Source organism: Ochotona curzoniae, unplaced genomic scaffold (assembly GCF_017591425.1).
Source record: "Ochotona curzoniae isolate NIBS_2020 unplaced genomic scaffold, NIBS_Ocur_1.0 contig_1274, whole genome shotgun sequence".
Lineage (NCBI taxonomy): Eukaryota > Metazoa > Chordata > Mammalia > Lagomorpha > Ochotonidae > Ochotona > Ochotona curzoniae.
The window spans coordinates 25,688,338-25,711,659 of record NW_024465023.1 but is presented as its reverse complement, the minus strand read 5'-3'; the positions used below and the strand labels follow the sequence as shown (position 1 = coordinate 25,711,659).

At 45.1% G+C, this 23,322-nt stretch overlaps 1 protein-coding gene and 1 pseudogene across 2 annotated transcripts in view; one reads left to right on the top strand and one right to left on the bottom strand.

Annotated features, from left to right (window-relative positions):
• Positions 1 to 23,322, bottom strand: part of PCYT1B (phosphate cytidylyltransferase 1B, choline) — an 84,605-nt gene that overhangs the window by 39,072 nt on the left and 22,211 nt on the right. Inside the window, exons 2-3 of the mRNA XM_041000176.1 lie at positions 17,012 to 17,111; positions 765 to 881 (exon numbers count right to left, since the gene is read on the bottom strand). Coding sequence (XP_040856110.1) covers positions 765 to 881; positions 17,012 to 17,111 — 217 coding nt within the window. The remainder of the gene's footprint in view (positions 1 to 764; positions 882 to 17,011; positions 17,112 to 23,322) is intronic.
• LOC121169558 lies at positions 3,822 to 4,557 on the top strand (annotated as a pseudogene). Its single transcript, XR_005885866.1, has one exon. The product of XR_005885866.1 is annotated as a high mobility group protein B1-like (transcript).

Below are 23,322 nucleotides of genomic sequence, written 5' to 3'. Positions count from 1 at the left end.
AGAGAGAGAGCTCCCCAAATGGCCACAACAGTTGTAGCTGAGCTGATCTGAACCCAGGAACCAGGAGCTTCTGTGTCTTCCATGTGGGTACAGGGTCCCAAGAAATTGAGCCATCCTTTGCTGCTTTTACAGGCCATAAACAGGGAGCTAGGTTGGAAGTGGAAGATGGATTGGAAGTGGCACTTATATGGAATGCTGCCACTGTAGGGGGAGAATTAGTTCCCTATGCCACCATACTGGCGTGAGCAGTTGGGACTTGAACCAGGGCTTGTAAGTGTTGCCTGCGCTGCAGGTGGTAGCTTAACCAGATAAACCACAGTGCCGGTGACTCCCTTATACTTTTTCTTTCTTTACAAAAAAATTTGAGAGAGGAAGAGAGACTGAAACAGAGTCCCCACCACTGCTGGTTCACTCTCTAAATGCTCAGGATAACCAGGGCAAGCCACACTGGAACCAGAAATGGGGACTGAATGCAACAATCACGCAGGCATGGCAGGAGCCCAATTACCTGGGCTATGGCTGTTGCTCCCCAGAGTCGGCACTGGGACAGAACTAGAATCAGGACCCAGGGCTGAGAAGAGAACCCAGGGACTGTGCTGGAGATGTGCCAGAGTCTCAACCCCTGGGCTACAGTGAACAAACAAGCCATATGAGCTGAACTGGAAGCATGAACTGTCAGATTCTACTGATGCAATTCTGAAAGAGACCCTTTTCAGCACTTATAGCAAAAAGGAGTTTTCTGACCAAAGACAAATTGTGCTTACCTCCTACCAACAAGTAGCTGTTGGGAAACAGTGTTTTTGCTTGCATAAGTGCCCTTGCGTGACCTGAGTGGAAGAGGTCAAATATTCCATCTGCATAGACTCTGACAGGCCTGTCAACTGTGGAGAAAAGAAAGCATTGTTAACACCACTGTTGAATAACAAATCCAAGTCACGCTCCATCAGCATCGCTCCGCAAGAAAGTTTACCTGCAGAAGATGGAATGTTTTTTTTTTAAAGATTTATCTATTTTTTATTGCAAAATCAGATATACAGAGAGGAGGAGAGACAGAGAGGAAGATCTTCCATCCAATGATTCACACCCCATGTGACCGCAATGGCCAGTGTTGTGCCGATCCGAAGCCAGGATCCAGGAACCTCCTCCAGGTCTCCCATGTGGGTGCAGGGTCCCAAAGCTTTGGGCCATCCTCGACTGCTTTCCCGGGCCACAAGCAGGGAGCTGGATGGGAAGCGGGGCTGCCGGGATTAGAACTGGAGTCCATATGGAATCCTGACGTGTGCAAAGCGAGGACTTTAGCCACTAGGTCACCGCGCCAGGCCCAGAAGATGGAATCTTTATGTCCCTTAACTTCTTATTATTACATGAAATTGATTTAAAATCAGGTTCTTTTTTTAAAGGTTTATTTATTTTTATCGGAAAAGCTGATATATATAGAGGAGGAGAAACAGAGGGGAAGATCTTTCCTCCGATGGTTCACTCCCCAGCGGCCACAACGGCTGGAGCTGAGCCAATCCAAAGCCAGGAGCCAGGAGCTCTTCCAGGTCTCCCACACGGGTGCAGGGTCCCAAAGATTTGGGCCATCCTCACCTGTTGTCCCAGGCCACAGGCAGGGAGCTGGATAGGAAGTGGGGCCACTGGGATTAGAACCGGCGCCCATATGGGATCCTGGCATGTGCAAGGCGAGGACCTCAACCACTGTGCTACCGTGCTGGGCCCTAAATCAGGTTCTTCTTAAGATATCAAAGCAGACTAAAAAACAGAAAAATTAAGCTCAAACCAGAAGACATATTGCCAGCCCACAGGAAAGAGCAATAAAGCACTGGGGACTTCTCTGGACCAAATGTGGAACCTGGCAGGAGCTTCAAGACAGCGGGAGCCAAGGGGCTCGGTGGAAGGACATGTGATTTTGTCCTTGAGTCTGACAATCCTGAATGAAGACTCTAAGTCCTGTGCCCAAAGGTGGTGATCTGCTGGAGTCTGCTCATATCTGTCACATGGAACTTTGGGTCTTTCTTCCCAACCCCGAGTCACAATGGAAACCTGAAACCACCTGCGATTTACACACAGGAGTTGGTGATCGCTACAGATTATTGTTGACTTCCTCAGAAGGACCACCGCTCACACGTGTACCAGCATGGTACTGTGCATCAGCTCTGGCACCATGAAAGATGGGCTCCACATGTCTCGAGAGTGAAGTTGAGGTATAACGGGTGCATGTAGAGGTTGTACTTAGCATTGGAAGTGAGTCATCAACAACTAAAATCCTTTTTTAAAAAAAAGATTTTTATTGAAAACGCAGATATACAGAGAGGAGGAGAGACAGAGAGGAAGATCTTCCATCCGATGATTCACTCCCCAAGTGACTGCAATGGCCGGTGCTGCGCCAATCTGAAGCCAGGAACCAGGAACCTCTTCCAGATCTCCCACACGGGTGCAGGGTCCCAAGGCTTTGGGCTGTCCTCGACTGCTTTCCCGGGCCACAGGCAGGGAGCTGGATGGGAAGTGGAGCTGCCGGGATAAGAACTAGCGACCATATGGGATCCTGGCACGTGCAAGGTGAGGAGTTTAACCACCATGCTATCTTGCTGGGCCCTTAAATCCTTTCAAGATAAAGTCAGAAGTGAAGAGGTCACAACAGAGAATCCAGCTGTGGCATATGGCACTCTGGGAGGTGTCATTCCATGATGAAGAGGGACACGCTTCACCATAGTATCTAAGGAGGCAAGTGACTACGTTCTAAACTGAAAGATGACGCAATTAATAACCCAGTGAAGGGGACAGCTTTCAAGTGAGAGGTAGACTCTGGGGTGTCAATTTCCAACTGTTTAGTGAATGAAGCAGTTCATAGAAGTATTCATTCTTGGGCCTGATGAGATAGCCTAGCAGCTAAAGTCCTGGCCTTGAATGTGCCAGGATCCCATATGGGCACAGGTTCTCATCCTAGTGGCCCTGCTTCCCATCTAGCTCCCTGCTTGTGGCCTGGGAAAGCAAGTGAGGACTGCCCAAAGCCTTGGGTGCGGGAGACCCAGAAGAGACCCAGGCTCTTGGCTTCTGATTGGTGCAGCTCTGGCCATTGCGGCCTCTTGGGGAGTGAATCAACAGATGGAAGATCTTCCTCTCTGTCTCTCCTCTTCTCTGTGTATCTGACTTTGCAATAAAAATAAATACATCTTTAAAAATAAAACATCCATTCTTTCTGGTTAGAGGAAGGGGTTTGCAGTTGGACAATCCCCATTACATTTGTTGAAAATTCTGTTTCACCAAATTCTGTACCTTTCTGAGTTCTCAAATAAGGGAACTGGAGAATGAAATCCAAGAAGAAGATCCAGAAGTGGCTGACAAACGAAGTACTTTCTAATGCCACCATAAACATCTCAGTGCTCTTTCCTGTGGCTACAAACAACATAGGGATTTTACCCTTCCCTGGAGAAAAAGAAAGGAGTCCCGGGTGCTCGCACAGGTGTTCTTCAAATAGGGATGAAGTCCATGAGTTAAACACGGTGAGCTGGACACATTTATCGCTCATTCCTTCCTACGCACCACGGACAGGACCAAAAAGAAAGTGGTTAGAAAAGAAGTAATGACAATGAATGGATCAGAAATGTAGACAAAAGCTTGGAAAATTCTCAAGTGTCGAATGCTTGCAGGGAGTGAAAATCAGAAGTGGGGCAGGTAGGAAAAGGCATGATTAGATTTCTGTGTAAGCCCAAGGGTCCTACTGATTTCTTAAAATGTGTACATTACATTGGTTTTTAAAAAAATACATTTCTAAGCATTTATTTATTTGAGGCACCTGGCTCCGGCTCTCACATCCATTGCAGGACACTGAGCTCCATAGAAACAGCGCTGGGGCAAGTGAGAGCCGGATGGGCAATGGGCGACTCTGTGCCTCGTGGAGGAAAAATAACTAACCATGGGAAAAGGAGATCCTAAGAAGCCGAGAGGCAAAATGTCATCTTATGCATTCTTTGTGCAAACTTGCTGGGAGGAGCACAATAAGAAGCACCCGGATGCTTCCGTCAACTTCTCAGAGTTTTCGAAGAAATGCTCAGAGAGGTGGAAGACCATGTCTGCTAAGGAGAAGGGAAAATTTGAAGATATGGTAAAGGCAGACATGGCTCATTATGAGAGAGAAATGAAAACCTATATCCCTCCTAAAGGGGAGACATAAAGGAAGTTCAAGGATCCCAAGGCACCCAAGAGGCCTCCCTCGGCCTTTTTCTTGTTCTGTTCTGAGTAACGTCCAAAAAGCAAACGGGTCAAACGGAAGCACCCTGGCCTCTCCATTGGTGATGCTGCAAAGAAGCTGGAGCGATGTGGAATGACACTGCCGCCGCTGACAAGCAGCCTTCCGAGAAGGCTGCCAAGCTGAAGAAGTACGAGAAGGATATTGCCGCATACCGAGCTAAAGGAAAACCTGATGCAGCCAAAAAGGGAGTTGTCAGGGCTGAAAAGAGCAAGAAAAAAAAGCAAGAGGAGGAAGATGAAGAGGATGGAGAAGATGAAGAAGAGGAGGAAGAGGATGAGGATGAAGAAGATGATGATGATGAATAAGTTGGTTTTAGCAGTTTTTTTTTCCTGTCTATAAAGCACTTAACCCCCCGTACACAACTCATTCCTTTTAAAGAAAAAAACTGAAATGTAAGGCCGTGTAAGATTTGTTTTTAAACTGTACAGTGTCTTTTCTGTATAGTTAACACACTACTGAATGTGTCTTTAGATAGCCCTGTCCTGGTGGTATTTTCAATAGCCACTAACCTTCCTGGTACAGGATAGGGGGGTGTAAATTGGCATGGAAATTTAAAGCAGGTTCTTCTTGGTGCACAGCACAAGTTAGTTCTATGTAGGGATGGTAGTTTTTCATCTTCAGTTGTCTCTGAGGCAGCTTATATGAAATAATTGTTGTTCTGTTACCTGAATACCACTCTGTAATAGCAAAAAAAAAAAAAAAAGCAGCTGTTTTCTTGACATTCTGAATGCTTCTAAGTAAATACAATTTTTGTTAGTGAAAAAAAGATTTATTTATTTGAAAGGCATATTTTACAGAAATAGAAGGAGGAACAGGGAGAAATCTTCCATGCATTGGTTCACACCCTAAACATCTATAATGGCCGGAGCTGAGCCATTCTGAAGCCAGGAGACAAAAGCTTCATCTAGATTTCCCGCACGGGTAAAGGAGCACAAGGATGTGAGCCATCCTCTGCTTCTTTTCCGGGTACATTAGCAGAGAGCTGGACTGGAAAGTGCAGCAGCTTATACTGGGAATAGTGCTCATACAGGATGCCAGCATTGCAAGAGCAGGTTTAACCTACTGTGCCATGGCACTGGCACAATGGCACTGAAAATACATTTTTAAAAGAGGGAAATGAATATAAGTTCCTACTGAGTGATTTTTAAGACTCACATTTTTAGGGCCTGGCGCAGTAGCCTTAGTGGCTAAAGTCCTCGCCTTGCATTGGATCCTATATGGGTGCTGGTTCATATCCCAGCTGCTCCACTTCCATTCCAGCTCCCTGCTTGTGGCCTGGAAAAGTAGTAGAGAATGGCCCAAAGCCTTGGGACCCTGCACCCATGTGGGAGATCCAGAAGAGCTCCTGGCTTCTAGTTTCGGATCAGCTCAGCTCTGGCCATTGCGGCCACTTGGGGAGAGAACCAGTGGATGGAAGATCTTCCTCTCTTTCTCTCCTTTTCTCTGTAAATCTGCCTTTCAAATAAAAAATAAATCTTAAAAAAGAAAGAAATCTGTTTAAGACTCACATTTTGAAAGGGGGAGGGTATAGGCAGTATATTTCAGCAGGTTAAGTCACAGCCTGGGATGCCACATCCCACATCAGAGTACCTGGGATAAAATTCCACTTGTTTTCAATGCAGTTTCCCGTTGGCGCACCGGGGAACTCAGCAGAGGATGGGCCAAGTGCTTAGGTCCCCCTGCCACTCACTTGGGAAACCCGGATGCAGTTCCCAGTGCCTGACTTCAGCCTGGCCCAGTCCCAGCTGTTGTAGGCATCTGGGGAGTGAACCCGTGGATAGAACACACACACACACACTTTCTCTGTTTCTCTCTGTTCCTTTCAAATAAATAAACTTAAAGACAGACTTAAAATCATAATAATTTCTTAATGCAGGGTAACCTCATTAATTTAGAACATAAATAAATGCTATATTAATAAATGCAGATGATACAATGTTTCTAATAAATTAAATTTCTCTGATAAAAATCAAGACACTTTCTGTCAGCTTTGGAACTGCATTTATTTCCAATCATACACTATTTTGAAAAAAGAATTGCCTTTGCAAGATTATACTGTATTCTAAATAAGGCACAGTAAATAGAAATTCTTTGAAATAACAAACTGTCTAATGAGGGATCCTTGGTTTCAATGCTCTTATTCAATTTGAATTCAATTGAGGAAAATTTGTTTAAGATATAAATCCCAGGGGAAAGCAGATGGCAGTTTTGTAGAACTTTTTGTTAATGATTCAGAGGTGATCAAAATAAATGAATTCAGGAAGCAAGGAGGAAAATAAAGAAAGATGACATAATTGCCGAGAAAAAGGCCATTTAGTAAGCCTGCGGCATATTTGTGGAAATGATTTTGCAGGAAGCTTACTTTCAGAAAATATAGTGTGTCAGCAGTTTCCAACTGGGAAACTCAGCAGGATCAAAACCAAGACAAAACAATAACCAGGAATCTGGTTTCTTTGTCTTGTAACAAGTGAATTTCAAGGTTTGTGTGTGTGTTTGTGTGTGTGTGTGTGTGTGTGTGTGTGTGAGAGAGAGAGAGAGAGATCAATGTACTGTCCTGTGTAGATGTTATTCGGGTTTAAACTAGCTCTGGATAAAAAGCATAGAACTGGAAATTCTGGTGCTGGATATCTGATTATCTTAAAGAATTGTTACTTTTTAGGTAAGATAATAGTAAAAAAAATTTTTTTAAGATTTTATTTTTATTTGTTTGAAAAGCACAGTTACAAGGAGAAAGGGAGAGAGACGTAGAAAGAGGGAAAGAGAGAATGAATCTTCCATCCTCTGGCTTATTCCCCAAATGCCCCCCCAACAATTAGGGCCGGTCCTGGCCAAAATCAGAAGCCTGGAATTCCATCTGCATCTCCCACATGGCTAGGAGGGCTCTAGGCACTTGGACCATTGTCTGTTGCCTTCCAAGCTGCATTATCAGGGAGCTAGATTGGAAGTGGAACAGCTGGGAGTCAAACCAGTGACCATTTGGGATGTCCACATTGCAGGTGGTGCCTTAACCCACTGTGCCACAACACTGGTCTCTTTACATAAACTAAAAGTCATATATATATATATATGTATATATATATATATATAAAGAGAGAGAGAGAGAGGTACTTGTGGGACAAAATGATAGGAAACATGGGATGCTGTTTGACATCATTCCAGATGAGACAGTAGACCTGTGTGTACATGAAGCAAGTCAGGCCTTGGCTTGGTCACTGGAAGGTACAAGGGACAGATTCATGATCCTTTATTATATTGTTCTACATTTGTGTGTGGCTGAAATTCTATATAATAAAGATATGTTTTTTTAAACAGTATGACTTTTGGCCCAGAATGGTAGCCTAGTGGCCACAATCCTTGCCTTGAATGCAGTGGGATCCTGTATCAGCACTGGTATGTGTCCTGGCTGCTCCACTTCCCATCCAGCTCCCTGCTTGTGGCCTGGGAAAGCAGTGGAGGACAGCCCAAAGCCTTGGGACCCTGCACCCATGTGGGAGACAGGAAAAAGCTCCTGGCTTCTGGCTTCAGATCGGCGGCGCAGCACTGGCCATTGTGGTCACATGGGGAGTGAATCATTGGATGGAAGATCTTTCTGTCTCTCTTCTTCCTCTCTGTATATCTGACTTTCCAGTAAAAATAAATACATCTGTAAAAAGAAAATAGTCTGACTTTTTTTTTTTAAGATTTATTTATTTATTGGAAAGTCAGATATACAGAGAGGAAAATCTTCCGTCCGATGATTCACTCCCCAAGTGAACACAATGGCCAATGCTATGCCGATCCGAAGCCAGGATCCAGGAACTTCTTCCTGGTCTCCCACACGGGTGCAGGGTCCCAAAGCTTTGGGCTGTCCTCGACTGCTTTCCCAGGCCACAAGCAGGGAACTGGATAGGAAGTGGAGCTGCCGGGATTAGAACCGGCGCCCATATGGGATCCCAGCACGTTCAAGGCGAGGACTTTAGCTGCTAGGCCACGCTGCCGGGCCCATGATATGACTTTTTTTTTTTTTAAAGATTTATTTTTATTATTTTTTCATTGGAAAGGCGGATATACAGAGAGGAGAGACAGAGAGGAAGATCTTCCGTCCGATGATTCACTCCCCAAGTGAGCGCAACGGGCCGATACTATGCCGATCCGAAGCCAGGAGCCTCTTCCGGGTCTCCCACGCGGGTGCAGGTTCCCAAAGCTTTGGGCTGTCCTCGACTGCTTTCCCGGGCCACAGGCAGGGAGCTGGAAGGGAAGCGGGGCTGCCGGGATTAGAACCGGCGCCCATATGGGATCCTGGGCGTGCAAGGCGAGGATCTTTAACCACTTGCGCCACCGCGCCGGGCCCCATGATATGACTTTTTAATCTTTTTTAAAGCCCTTTATAACCTTTCTGGTATGGCTCTTGAGTGAGTTTGATGGCTGGAATCTTTTGTTTGACAGTTTTCCAGGCATTCTTTTAGACATGAATGGTGGTGAGATACATGTGGTGTGGGGTGGAGGGGCAGCTCTCCATAGTGTTGCAGGTGTGCTCAGAAGTCCAAACACAACATGACCTTGGTCGAGAGACAGTGAGATGGCTCTCAATGGCCTCACCCTCCTGGCACCCATGTCCTTGTGTAACCCCCTTCCTTGCAAGTGTTTGTAGCAAATGTCACTTGATCCGAACCAGAAGCATATGAAAAAGGTGATGCAGTCACTCTCATGGCTTTGTCACATGGTGTAAGATGCCATCTTACTAGCAGACATTGTCTCTTTCTCCCTGAGTGGCTTTGAAGAAGCCGTTTGCCATGTTGTGGGAGGGCATATTGAGAGGGCAATGCACTGCTGGTGGCCTCTAGGAGCTGGGGATGGCCCCTGGCTGAGCGTAAGAAGCTAGACCTCTGGGCTTACAGTCACCGAGAAATGCTGCCAACCACACGAGCGAGCTTGGAAGCAGATGTTAGCCATCAGTCTCCAGATAAGAATCGAGGGTTGGAGCCAGGCGCCATAGCATAGTGGTTAAAGTCCTTGCCTTGAACACACCAGGATCCCATATGGGTGTTGGTTCTAATCCCTGCAGCCCCGCTTCCCATCCAGCTCCCTGCTTGTGGCCTGGGAGGGCAGTTGAGGACGGCCCAAATTGTTGGGACCCTGCACCCACATGGGAGACCTGGAAGAGCTCCTGGCTCCTGACTTCGGATTGGCTCAGCTCCAGCCGTTGCAGCCACTTGGGGAGTGAATCATTGGACGGAAGATCTTCCTCTTTGTTTTTCCTCCTCTCTGTTTATCTGACTTGCCAAGAAAAAAAAAGTCAAGTGCTGGTGATGCACTGACTGTGGCCGGGGCGATTGAATCAGAGGCCTCAACAGGGCCAGGCCCACACTCCACTGACCCCACTGACCCCACGGAAATCACGAGATCACACCTGGGTGTGGTTTTCAAGCACTACCTCCATGGTAATATGTATGTTACCACAGAAAGTAGAACGGATACAATGACATTATAGTCTTTGTACTCAAGAATAACTATACAGTTCAAAAAGTATTGCAATTAACTTCCTTTTTATCCTCAATGGCCAGAGTAAGGCATATCAGATAAATACGATATTACAGTAAAATGAATCACTGTATGCGACACATTGATTACCATGTTTTTACATATTTTAAATATAGTAAGTTGTACATAACAGCAAAATGATTGTGGGAATTTGTTTGAGGATCATGCATACACATAATGACCGTGGTACAATCTTGTGGGAAACAGCTGACTAGTTTTGCTTCCTGGGTCTTTCATTTCCGTTTTTCACAAGCTATTCTGTACTTACAAGTAAATGGAAGTGTGAAAAGGGCTCGCTTCCCTCGCATCTCACGTCATGTACACGAATTAGAAATTAAATAAATTGTACACCAACCCGTTAGAGTTAAAACTGCAGAATTGCTGGAGAAAATCGTGATGACCGTGGGTATGGCAAAAATTCCCTAATTGGCACCTCCAAAGGAGCACACTATAAAACATGATCATTTAAACTTTAAGACTTTTACTTTTTAAAAAGTATTTATAAAAGTGAAAAGCAAGTCATATAAGAAAAAAAGTACTTGCAAAATGTATATCTGATAGAGAATTTTTTTATCTAGAATATACTAAAAGACCAAAACTCAATAATCAAGCCATTTATAAGTATCCCATTTAAAGAAACAAAACAAGGACAGGTGTATCATCAAATAAATGCTTGATGACAAATAAGCGTATGAAAATATCCTAAATATCATTAGGGAAATACAAATAAGGATGACAGTAACATTTCATATCCACTAGAGTGACTAAACAAAAGTTGACTATCCCAAATGCTGACAAGGATATAGAACAACTGACACTCTGATACACTTGTAGTGAGGATACAAAATGGTACAGTTACTCTGGAAAGCAGTTTGACACTTCTTTAAAATGTTAAGCGTAGGCCTGCCACACAGCTAGGTTGGAGGTAATCCCTAGTTGCATTACATCTGAATTTACACTATTGCAGAGTGTATGTGTTACAGCATTTCTCGGAATTCTTGGCTGGGCCTCAGATTTAGGCAATAATATGAGGATCATTATTCACTTTTGGTAATGGCTGCTAATAAGACATTGAGGGACTGACAGCAGCATAGTGGGATGGGCTGCCACCTGCAGTGTTGGCATCCCATATGGGTGCTAGTTTGAGTCCCAGCTGCTCCATTTCTCATCCAGCTCCCTGCTAACATGCCTGGGAAGCAGCAGAAGTCAGCCAAGTGCTTGGGTTCTTGCACCTGTGTGTGAGACACAGCAGCTCCTGTGTGCTGCCTTCAGCCTGGTCCAGCCTCACTTATTGAGGCCACTTGCAAAGTGAGCCAGCAGATGAAGATGTCTCTCTCATTCTTTCTTTGTTTCAAATAAACAAATCTTTTTTAAAAAAGATTTTTATTTATTTCTATCGGAAAGGCAGATATACAGAGAGGAGGAGAGACAGACAGGAAAATCTTTCATCTGCTGGTCACTAACCAAGTGGCAGTAACGGCTGGAGCTCAGCCAGTTTGAAGCCAGGAGCCAGGAGCTTCTTCCAGGTCTCCCACGTGGGTGCAGGGTCCCAAAGCTTTAGACATGCTCGGCTGCCCTCCCAGGCCACAAGCAGGGAGCTGAATGGGAAGTGGAGCTGCTGGGATTAAAACTGGTGCCCATATGGGATCCTGGCATGTTCAAGGTGAGGACTTTAACCACTATGCTATCATGCCAGGCCGAAAACAAATCTTTTTTTTTTTTTTTAAAGACTTTGGTTATGGATATTTTAAGGCATTTGGGCAATGCTTTGAAAATATAAACAATTTGGGACTCAAGAAGTGGTACAGTGGATTAAACTGTAGCTTATAACACCAACTTCCCACATGAGAACATTGGTTCAAATCCCAGCTACTCTGTTTTCAATCCACTTCCTGGTTCCCTGCTAAGGACTTAGCAAGGCAATGGAACACGGCCTGATTCCTGGCTCAGCCTGACCCAATCAGGTTGCTGCAGCCAGTTGGTGAGTGAATCAATGGATGGAGTATTTCTCTCTCTCCCTTTATGAGTTTCCCTTTCAAATAAATAAGTAGGTAGATTAAATAAATATTTAACAATATTCCATTCTCAAAGAGAGTACTCATTCCTGTGATATGTAACCCACTCATAACCAGCATTAATGCAGTTGTGAAGGTGCAGCCTCCATGCATTAACCACTTCTCCCTAAGTACCACCTCTTAAAGGTTCCCCATTTGTCAGCATCACTACATTGGGGACTAAGACTTCAGCACCCGAAGCTTAGGAGGACACACCAAACCACAGTCAAAACTGTGTTCGCATAGTTTTCTTTTTTTATGATTTATTTATTTATTTGAAAGGCAGATTTACAGAGAGGAGGAGAGCCAGAAAGATCTTCCATCCTCTGGTTTACTCCCCAGGTGGCCACAGTTCCCAAAGCTGAGCCCATCTGAAGCCAGGAGCCAGAAGTCTCTTCTGAGTATCCCACACAGGTGCAGGATCCCAAGGACTTGGGCCATCCTCGACTGCTTTCCCAGGCCACAAGCAGGGAGCTGGATGGGAAGTGGAGCTGCTGGGATTAGAACAGGCGCCCATATGGGATGCTGCCCTTGCAGGCAGAGCATTAGCCAATCGAGCCATCACTTGGCCAGTCCTTGTGGTTTTGAAGACAGGCAAAGCAATGATGAGTGAGGTTCTGTGGCGTGTTCAGTGGCATGCAGAAATCGTGATGGAGTCTCAGTGCAAACCAAATTACACCAGCTACACTTCCTTCTACCTTGTGGAGCCTTGAAAATACCACTTGCTGATATGATTCTTTTTTTTTTAAGACACTAATAGTAAATGCCCAGTAATTATGGTAATTAGTGCTGTTTGTGTACAACTGGTATGCAAAAAAGAGTGGCACAGAAGTTAACCTTTTAAAATCTATTAGCTACATATTTATTTTATAAAATGTACATGGTTTCATATAAACTTTATAGTTACCCTCTACTTATAGCCAGTGATAACTATTTTCTGTAAATTATAGTGATTATGGTTTTTGAATATATTACATTCAAGAAATATATTTAAAGAAAAATATTAAGTAAATTACAGCACAGGTTGCACAAATATAAGGCGAAATTCATTAGGGTAACTCTTGAAATCCAAGTCTGGGAAATTCTACACACTGTGGAAGAGCGTAATATAAGTTCCCTTTCTGGAGAGGGAAAGTTGGAAAATGAGAGCGGAGCTTCCCCTTTAAGAAAAAGGTCAGCTTTAGTTCAAGGTAATCTATGAAGCAACGGCTTGGCTTTCCCTTGATGTCCACGCAGTGGTCAGGATGCAGTGCTAACATCATGATGGGTCACCTTCCCCGGCATGGCAGCTTAGACCCATGGTGCCGATGCTAGTTGCTGTTTTGCTCTATTCAGTTCCTTCTCTTTTTCAGAAACAAGGCTAGGCAGTGATGAGCAGAGTTTGTCAGGATCTCTTTCCAAATCTTTGCCCCAGCCCTGGGTGTGTGAAGACCTCAACTTGTTGTATTAAGTCATAGAATATTGCCAGTGTGGGAGACGGTGAGAAACTTCAGTTCTAACTGTGGAGGGTCATCTCAAATTTTATGGAAATTTTGTTACCAAAAAAAAAAAAAGGAAGCATGACTCTTCTGTTTTTTTTTTTTACATTGTAATATGTCTTTTGTAAAGTTTTATTTACATTTTTATTTGAAATGCAGAATTAGAGAGATCTTCCATCTGCTACTTCACTTCCAAAATGACCCCAGCAGTCAGAACTGAGCAGATCTTAAAGTCCACAGCCAGGAGTTCTGGGTACAGGAGCCCAAGGATTTGAGCCATCCTCCATGTGGGAGACCTGGAAGAAGTTTCTGGCTCCTGTTTTCAGATCGGCGCAGCTCTGGCTGTTGCACTCATTTGGGGAGTAAACCAGTAGATGGAGGATCCTTCTGTCTCTGCTTCTCTCTATAAATCTGCCTTTCTAATAAAAATAAAGAAAAAAAAATATGCTTAAGCCTCACCCTAACTGGACCAAATCAGAATGTCTGTGGGTGGAGCCCTGCCATCCAGGTTTAGCCAGTCCTCTGAGTGGTTCTGATGCAGCCTCAAGCGTGAGAATTGTTAGTGTTCGCTATCTGAACGGCTTTGTGTAGATTCACAACCTGTCTAAGCTTCCGTGGCCTCATCTGTGTGACACTAAAAGCATTAACCAGAGCTCTAACAGTGAAGGGACGTGATACATATGAAGACGTTACGTGGGGGCACACACTGGTGTGCAGTGGGTTATGGCACTGCTTCAGATGACCCCATCCCATTTCAGAGTGCCAAGCCAAGTCTTGGCTGCCTTGCTTCCAATCCCTGCTAACATGCCTGGGCAGCAGAAGGCTACGACTCAGGCCTGTGCATTCCTGCAACCTGTGTGGTAGACCCAGATGGACCTGCTGGTTCATGTCTTTAACTTTGCCCAGCCCAGGCTGCGCAAGCACATGGGAATTAGACTAGTAGATGGAAAGTATATCATGTCTCTGTCACTTTGCCTTTAAAATAAATCTCTTTTTTTTTAAGATTTATTTTCTTTTTATTGCAAAGTTCAATGTACGGAGAGGACGAGAGACCGAGAGGAAGATCTTCTATTTGTAATTCACTCCCCAAGTGGCCGCAATGGCCAGAGCTGCATCAATTCGAAGCCAGGAGTCAGGAGCCAGGAGCCTCTTCCAGGTCTCCCACACGGGTGCAGGGTCCCAAAGCTTTGGGCCATTTTTGACCGCTTTCCCAGGCCACAAGCAGGGAGCTGGATGGGAAGCGGGGCTGCCGGGATTAGAACTGGCGCCCATGTGGGATCCCAGAGTGTACAAGGCAAGGACTTTAGCTGCTAAGCTACTATGCCAGACTCAAAATAAACAAATTTTAAATTAAGACTTTGGGGCCAGCGTTGTGGCATAGCTAGTTAAGCTACTGCCTCTGATGCTGGCATCCCATATGGCTGCCAGCTTCTGTCCTGGCTGTTTCATTTATTTTTAAAAATATTTATTTATTCGTATTGGAAAGGCAGATATATAGAGAGGAGGAGAGACAGAGACAAAGATCTTCTGTCTGATGGTTTACTCCCCAAGCGGCCACAATGGCTGGTGCTGAGGTGATCCGAAGCCAGGATCCAGGAGCTTCTTCCGTATCTCCCACGCAGGTGCAGGGTCCCAAGGCTCTGGGCCATCCTTGACTGCTTTCCCAGGCTACAAGCAGGGAGCTGGATGGGAAGCAGGGCTGCTGGGATTAGAACTGGAGCCCATATGCAATCCTGGTGTGTGCCAGGTGAGGACCTTAAGCCTTAGGCTACCACACCAGGCACCTGGCTGTTTCATTTCTGATCTAACCCTGCCTCCCTCCAGCCCTGATAATGGGCTGAGAGGGCAGCAGCAGATATCCCATGTCCTTGGGTTCCTGCACCCATGTGGGAGACCTCAAAGAAGCTCCAGGCTCCTGGTTTTGGCTTGGCACAACCCTGGCCACTGTGGCCATTTGGGACATGATCCAGAAGATGGAAGACCTCCTTCGGTCTCTCCTACTCTCTGAAACTCTGCCATTCAAATGAAAGTATGCAACTGATACATAGTCATTATTCTTTCCATTATCCCATAGATTCATTTAAGTTTGGGCTGGGTTTTGTTGGTCTGTTTGTTGTTTTTCCCCAATTGCAACTGGAAATCATTGAATTATTGCCATGTTACATGGCCCAAAACTTAGCTGCTTGCCCAGTCTCTTTTTCATCCCATCCCATTCACCTGGAATTGCTCTCGTTTCCTCCTACACAGCTCTCTGTGTCTGTGGCCCAATTCTTCCTATTCCTGCAGCCCAGAATACCTATCCATTTTTCTGTCCTCACATTCCAAGTAGTACTTCCTCCGAAAGCCTCAGCTCTCTTCTGTTGACTCCTTGACTTCTGGCCTGGCCAGCCCAGGCCAGACACATCACCCTTCTCCAACCTGTTGCAGGACTTAACCCCTAAGCACATGCATGCACGCATGCTACTTATCAATTTAATTTCACATCAAGCTGTCTTATCTCTCATCTTTAAAAAATATTATGTAATTAATTAGTTAGTTAGAAAGCCAAAGTTACAGAGAGAACATGAAAAAAGGAGATATTCCAACTGCTGGGCCATGCTCCAAATGATGCAGTGACTGGGGCTGAGCTAGTATGAAGCCAGGAGTATGTGGCTTTTTTCAGGTCTCCCATGTGAGTGCAGGAGCCCAAACACTTGAACTATCCTGCACTTCTTTCCTAGGCACATTAGCAAGGAACTGGATTGGAAGTAGAGCAAATGCGTCTCAAACTGGTATGGGATGCCAGTTTCACAGGCGGCAGCTTTACATGCTAGTCCACAACGCTGGCCCATGTTTTGTGTCTCCAAATATCATGAAAGCTCTTGTCAAATAGAGATGGTACTTTCAAGTTCTTTTTAAATCTCCTTCCTATTCTATCCTCTGGTATATGCTAAAGAGATGAGTGAATGAACACAATAGAGTCCCGCCTTTAAGGCAGGCATTTGGCACAGAGATTAAGTCACTGCTTGGGATACTTGCGTTGCACATGGAGAGCTTGCTTGGAGCCCCAGCTCCTCAACTTTGGTTCCAGCTTCCCGCTACTGTGACTCTGGGGAAACACCAGATAATGATCCCTCCCAGCCATGTGATGGAACCACAATACAGTCTTGTGATTCTCCCTTTGGCCCGGCCAACCTCTGACTGTCTCAGCTATTTGGGGAACAAACTATAACACATGGAAGATGTTTTTCTCTCTAGCTCTGTCTCCTTATATTTTGACTAAAACTTTAAAAAATAAAGATACACTTTTTAGATAACATGCTTGAAACTTTTATAAGGTGTGTGCTTTTAAGGATGGTAATGATTCTAGTAGCTTAGGTCATGTAAGTCTTCATGGTTTCCAAATGCTGAAGAACTTTCACTGAGTCTAGTGCTTACCCAAACTTTGTGGAACAGGGACCACATGAGGGGACAGATTCAGCACTTTAGTGATCTGCTGACTGCCGTAGACCTGGTGGTGGCAGAGCTGCGGCTCCTCCTCCCGCCTCCGCTGCATCTCTCACCTTTCTGCCGTGGCCTGGCGAGTTTAGTTACTGACCTGCCTTGTGCCATGCTCTAAGTTCTAATTCACCCCTGCAATACCAAGTACTGCTACGTAATGGTGGGCTTTTCTGATACTTTAAATGCCAAGACAGTGCCCACTTGAGGAACAAGAAGTACAGCCTCACCTGGTGTCCCCAAGCGAGCCTGAGCAATGGTCAGTTTTTCATGGGGTGCTTGGCACTGGCAGCTGGTTTCATCTGCAAATGGCGCAGGTGCAGTCAGGGTCTAGAAGGAAAAAAAGAAACGGGAAATGTAGTCTGACAAACTTGCCCTTAGCACTGGCTTCCCTCTGAGATACACAGGTCTGATCAAGAAGTAGAATATCTCTGCTGAGCGATCCACAGGACTAGTGGATTGGCGAAGACAAGGACTGGCCACTGCAATCTCTTCCTTCAGCTAATGCTTCAGCAATAGTAAGAGCTTGGCAGTGTCTACCACATGCAAGGTTCCAGATGAGACATCCAGGATATACTGTCCCTCTGAGGTCCCGTAGCCCCCTGTGATGGCTACATAGGGAGAGAGGGACGGAGAGAGAGAGAGAGAGAGAGAGGAAGAAAAGAAAGAAAGAAAAGGGAAAAAAAGAAAAGAAAGGAAGGAAGAACAGATAGGATAATTCTGTCCCTGGCTCACAGCAAAGGAAACTAAGGTTCAGTAGGATTCAGAAATATGCCAAGTCATGGCTGCAGAAAGTCACCATGGCCCTGCTTTGAACATTTCACAACCAGCAGGGCAGTCTCAAGAAGCATTTAGACTCACCCACACCCGGGATAGTCGGCTGGCAGCAACGGCACAGTCAGAGGGGCAGCACCACATCGCATGGATCCCACACACAGCAGCCTGGCCAATCACAAACTCCGACATCTCTTCAGCTCAAAGGCCAGGGCTGTTATCTCTGCCCTGGGAGGGCCTACAGGCACAGCAGTTCTGGCGCGCTGCAGATAACCCGGCTCAGGTGGCAGCTTGAGCAGCCACTGAGGGCTGCAGGCCCCGCCCCAGGCTGCTTGGCCTGGGGCTCTGGGGAATGGTGCGAGAAAGATGCAGTCACTTGGAAGCCTGCCCAGGAAGTAGCCCTGCATTTTTCAGTCAGCTTCTTAAAATGAAAAACCTCACTCTCTCCGACAGAGCAAGACAAAGTGAGTGGCGTTTTTTTTATAAACAGGACAAATGCAATCCAGAGTTGGCTATTTGGAGTCTTTGAACTGTGTCATTGCCAGTCACCATTCCATCATCATCGGTATTTTGAAAGCTAAAGTTGGCACCATAAACATTACTCATGGTGCTGCATGAATTGTTGCTGAGAGATGGAGACAGGTGTTCCTTAACTTGTGAGCACTTGACTGAGAAATGATTCATGCATTTGAACAGGGGCTGTGACCCACTTCTGTCATTCATTCATTCATTCATTCATTCATTCAAATACATACATCAGAGGCTATCTTAGAATCTGGGGACAGAAGTGAAAACACAATCAGTCCCCGCTCTTTAAAAGGCCTCCTTTTCTATACTGACTCTGCCCCAGCCCCTCTCCCTTCTATAGATGCTTCCACCCTGGCAGCTGAAGTCATGTCGCAGTGCTATGTGGAGACCCCCTTGTTGCCTGGGACTTAAACAAACAAACAAACAAACAAAAACAAGAACAAAAACCTAACACACTATGCTTCAGGACTCTGAACGCAAACTCAGGAAAAGGATGAAGGAAACTTGAATCCATGATTGGTTCTTTTTCAGCACATTAAGGTGACCTTGTGGGCTATGGTGGACCAGAACAGCATTCCTAATGTGACAGACACAGAGAGAAGGGCAGAAACTCTGTAGCACAAAACTGGGCTTGAAATTCCCTTTCCAACACTTGCTGGCTGTGGATTCCAATTTGGCTCTTTTGGTTGAAAGGAACTAACATTAAAGCTAGCTCAGAGGATAAAGGATCTATTTTAAGGCTACCCTGGCACAGAAGCTGCAGGGATGGAGGAAAGGGACAGAGGGAGGCTGCAGAAGCCACACTGCTCTGCACCAGCTACTCAGGACTTTTCGTGTCCCCCCTCCCATGTAATCTACATCCTTCCACACTATTTAAATCTCTGCCTTCCCCTCCTTCTGTAACTTCAGCTTGAGTACCCCCTCCCCCAACCCCCTCTAGCCTTCTTGGTTTCCCTGCACAACACTCATTTAACAACTTTTTTTAAAAGATCTATTTTTATTATTTTTTTATTGGAAAGGCGGATATACAGAGAGGAGAAACAGAGAGGAAGCTCTTCCATCCAATGATTCACTCCCCAAGTGAGTGCAACGGCCGATACTATGCCAATCCGAAGCCAGGAGCCTCTTCCAGGTCTCCCACGCGGGTGCACGGTCCCAAAGCTTTGGGCCGTCCTCGACTGCTTTCCCGAGCCACAGGCAGGGAGCTGGAAGGGAAGCGGGGCTGCCAGGATAGAACCGGCACCCATATGGGATCCTGGGCGTGCAAGGCCTTAACCACTGCGCCACCGCGCCGGGCCCCATTTAACAACTTTTGATCACACCTTTTAGTTCTAGCTCCTGCTTCTATCAGATTACTGTTTTTGTGGTTCCCAGCTCAAATTCCCAAGAGACAGTCTGGAAATCAAAAAGATGGCCGGGCCCATCTTTTTAAATTGGGCCACAACCAGGATGGCCTGGAATTGAGTCAGGTGCCCAGCTTTGGCAGCGGAAATCATGCATTGCTTATCATTGCCACTTCAGCAGGAGCTACCGTTAGGGCGAGAAATGTGATTGACTTCTTGTGCTCCTACAGGCAAATTCTTTAACTCACTTGAATCTCAGCTCCATCTGTAAAATGCTGGCAGAGTTGTCATGAAAATCAGATATGTGTAATGGGTAAAGAATAAGATAAAAATGTTAAAAAGTGAATGTGTGTAATGGACCTGGTACCCAATAAGTTGTAGTTTGAGGTGGTAGTATTATAAATATTACACAGTTTTGTATACAGATGCTATATGTAATATATTGGATGTAATACAGAATACAAGATGATGATGATATATATGAATGAATGAGCTTTAAGTATGCAACCTAAATGGGGCAAATTGGTTGTGAAATAGGATGAACTTACATTAATTATTCATGACCGTTTCATGTAGATGGATGGCGAGTTGTTTTAAAGATTCATTTATTTATCGCTTCTCGGCCCTTTGGCTAAGATCAAGTGAAGATTCGCCTATTTTTATTTGAAAGGCAGGCTTGCAGAGAAAAGGACAGACAGTTCTTCCATCTACTAGTTCACTCCACAAATGACCACCATGGCCACAGCTGAGCTGATCAGGAGCCAGGAGCTTTTTGCTCATCTCTCATGTGGGTGCAGAGGCCCAAGGATTTGGCCCTTCCTCGACCGCTTTCCCAGAATGTAAGCAGGGAACTGGATGGGAAGTGGAGCAGCCGGGACACAAACTAGCACCCATATGGGAACCCAGCCCTTGAAGAAGCAGGATTAGTGTGCTACTCCACTGTGCCAATCCCAAAAGTGAATCTTTTTCTTATGATCTGAAACAAATTACTATTTGGAGGTCTTTTACTTTTTAAAGATTTACTTATTTTTATTAGAAAAGCAGATATACAGAGAGGAGGAGAAACAGAAATATCTTCTGTCTGATGATTCACTCCCCAAGTGACCACAAGAGCTGGTGCAGCACCAATCCGAAGCCAGGAGCCTCTTTCGGGTCTCCCACGTGGGAGCCGGATCCCAAGGCTTTGGGCCATCCTCGACTGCTTTCCCGGGCCACAAGCAGGGAGCTGGATGGGAAGTGGGGCCACCGCGATAAGAACTGGCGCCCATATGCGATCCTGGTGTGTTCAAGGTGAGGACTTAAACCACTACACTATCGTGCTAGGTCCTATTTGGAGGTCTTTTATGTGCTAGTCCCAGGGCTTAGTGAAAAGATAAAGTGTTGTCATTTTCCAACACAGGTACATTCTAGAGGATGTGAAGTCTGGTAATTCAAGTGGAAATAGAAAGCTTTGCAAGGAAGTGGTAGTTACTCAAAGGTGTGAAGGAAAGGTTTATATGAATTGTGCATTTTGTTCTTAATGATTGTAGGGGGAAAGGGAGGACAGAAGAAATGGAAGGCAAAGGGATTTGTTAAGTGTGCAGGTGTGCTTGCGTGTGCATGAGTGCACACACTGAGCTGCTGCATGGCACTGACTGGGAGAAGGTATTTCTTGTCAATACAAAGCACTGGACTGGGAGTGGGAGATCATAAAAATAAATGAGGCACAGTCTTGTTCCAGAACACTGCCTCTCAAAGCAAGGCTGAATACTCTGAGACGAAAGTCAAGCATTTCATTCAACAAGACCTTGCTTAAAACCGGCACTGTGACCTCAGGCAGTATTGCCTCAGTACAACTATCCTCACATTACAACTTTTAAACAACAACAAAATTCCTGGTCTAATCCAGAGCAAATAATTTGATTTACAAGGAATTTTATGCTGAGCCCCCTCCACATAAAAGGGGTGGACCAGCCTTGGGACATTGGTAAGTATGATAGCCAGAGGCACCTGGCAGCCTCAAGGGCTGGGCCATTCTGGTGTTGCACTGTCAAGCAGCCTGCAGGGGACACCAAGGCCCCTGTCTAGACACTGCTCACCATTTGCAAAAGCCAGAATGCTCGTAGGGATCTTCTGATCCAGGCTCCAAAAGAGAACATAGTAGTAAAATCTCTGACTGCTGACTTAGTGCCACGTGTCCCTTGTATGCTAAGCCCTTTAAGTAGATCTGCTCATTTCCCCTCTGCGAGGTAGGTACTTTGAAGTCCAAACAATAGCAATGATCAATCCCTTGGCTCAGTTCACACCATGGTTTGCTGTAAAGTAAGCAAAGCTCCAAGAGTAAGACTATTAGAATGGAGACAGCTTGAAAAGGAAACATGGGACATCCTCATCAGTGAGAAAGGGGGGACCCAGGTAATTGAAGGAATAAACGCACATGGTTATATTTTATATAGACTCAGTGGAACAGGTCAAATGACTCCCAGATAGCTACTGACAAGACTCAGATTGTAATAATGCAGATCTCGTGATGTAGTATTTATTAACACATGCTTGAGGCCTAATGTGATCCTAGACATTTGGAGATAAGCTGAAGGAGAGCAATAAGAGAGGAAGGAAGAGAATTGGCTGTGCAGCAGTAATCTTCTGAAGTGAAGGGTGGCCCTTCTACGATGGCAGAAGATACTAGCTTGAAAAACTTGTACAACTCTTAAAAAAAAAAGCTCATCCAAGTCTTTAAAGTGATTCATTTATTTGAAAGAAATAGAGAAAATGGAGAGAGAAAGAGAAGGAGGGGGGAGAAGGAGAAAGAGAAAATCTTCCATTCACTGGTTCACTCCCCAAATGACTGTAATAGCTAGGACTGGTCCAGGCCAAAGCCAGGAGCCAAGAGCTTTTTCTGGGTATCTCCCATGAGAGGCAGAGGTCCAACCACTTGGACCAACTTCTGCTGATTTCCCAAGCACGTTAACAGGGAACTGGATTGGAAATAGAGCAGCAAGACTTACAGAATCTCCTGTCAGACATCATCAAATATTTACTTAAAAGCTATTGAATACCACATAAAATATACAGTGCAAATATACTTGAGTGCAGTGAAAATGGCTGGTAGAACCTGTACGTACACAATATGCATCACTGACTGATGACTAATCAGAGAACAGGTTGATCAACCAAACAGAATTTAGCGTATGATTATGGTTGGCAACAGCTAGATGCAGAGCTTCTTGTTTAAGCTAAGGCAGTGTATAATACAAGTATGTTGGGTCAATCCAATCAGCCAGATCTGAGTTCAAATCCAAGCTCTATTACCTAGTATACTCACACACTTGTCTTTTTAAAATTTGATTTTTACAAAATTTCTGGTTCTTCTGTAGACTTCAGTATTCTTACCTGTGAACAAAGGATAATAAAGAGATCTACCTCATAAAGCTATTTTAAAGAGCAAAGAAAGCAAAGTATGAGTGATAAATAACATCCTTTTGCCTCTCCAGAATCTTCTCTTTTCTTGCCCATCTCCATTCTTCTCTGTGTGGTTTCCTACATGGACTGAAACAGTGGGCTTCCTTGCTATTCTGCTTCTGATTGGACTGGGTCCATGAGAAGCACACAGTATGTTGGAGGGCAGTAGAATAATAACCAACACAGTGTGTTGGTTTGGGCCTTTGACCTGAATTTACATCTCCTGTGATGGGTCTCTCTGTGAGTTCTGCGAAACACATATTCCCCATGCCCCATTGAGCCTGGAGGCATGGAAAGTCCAGTGTTTCTAGGCCCATTCCTTGGGGTTTCCCTAAACCCAGCCCACACTTTAGTAAATGGCCTCCCTTATTAATCTCTTTTCAAATGCCCCCTTTAAAGCAACCTATCTATGTCTTCACATGGCCTTGAGATACAGTATCTACATCTGCTAGTAT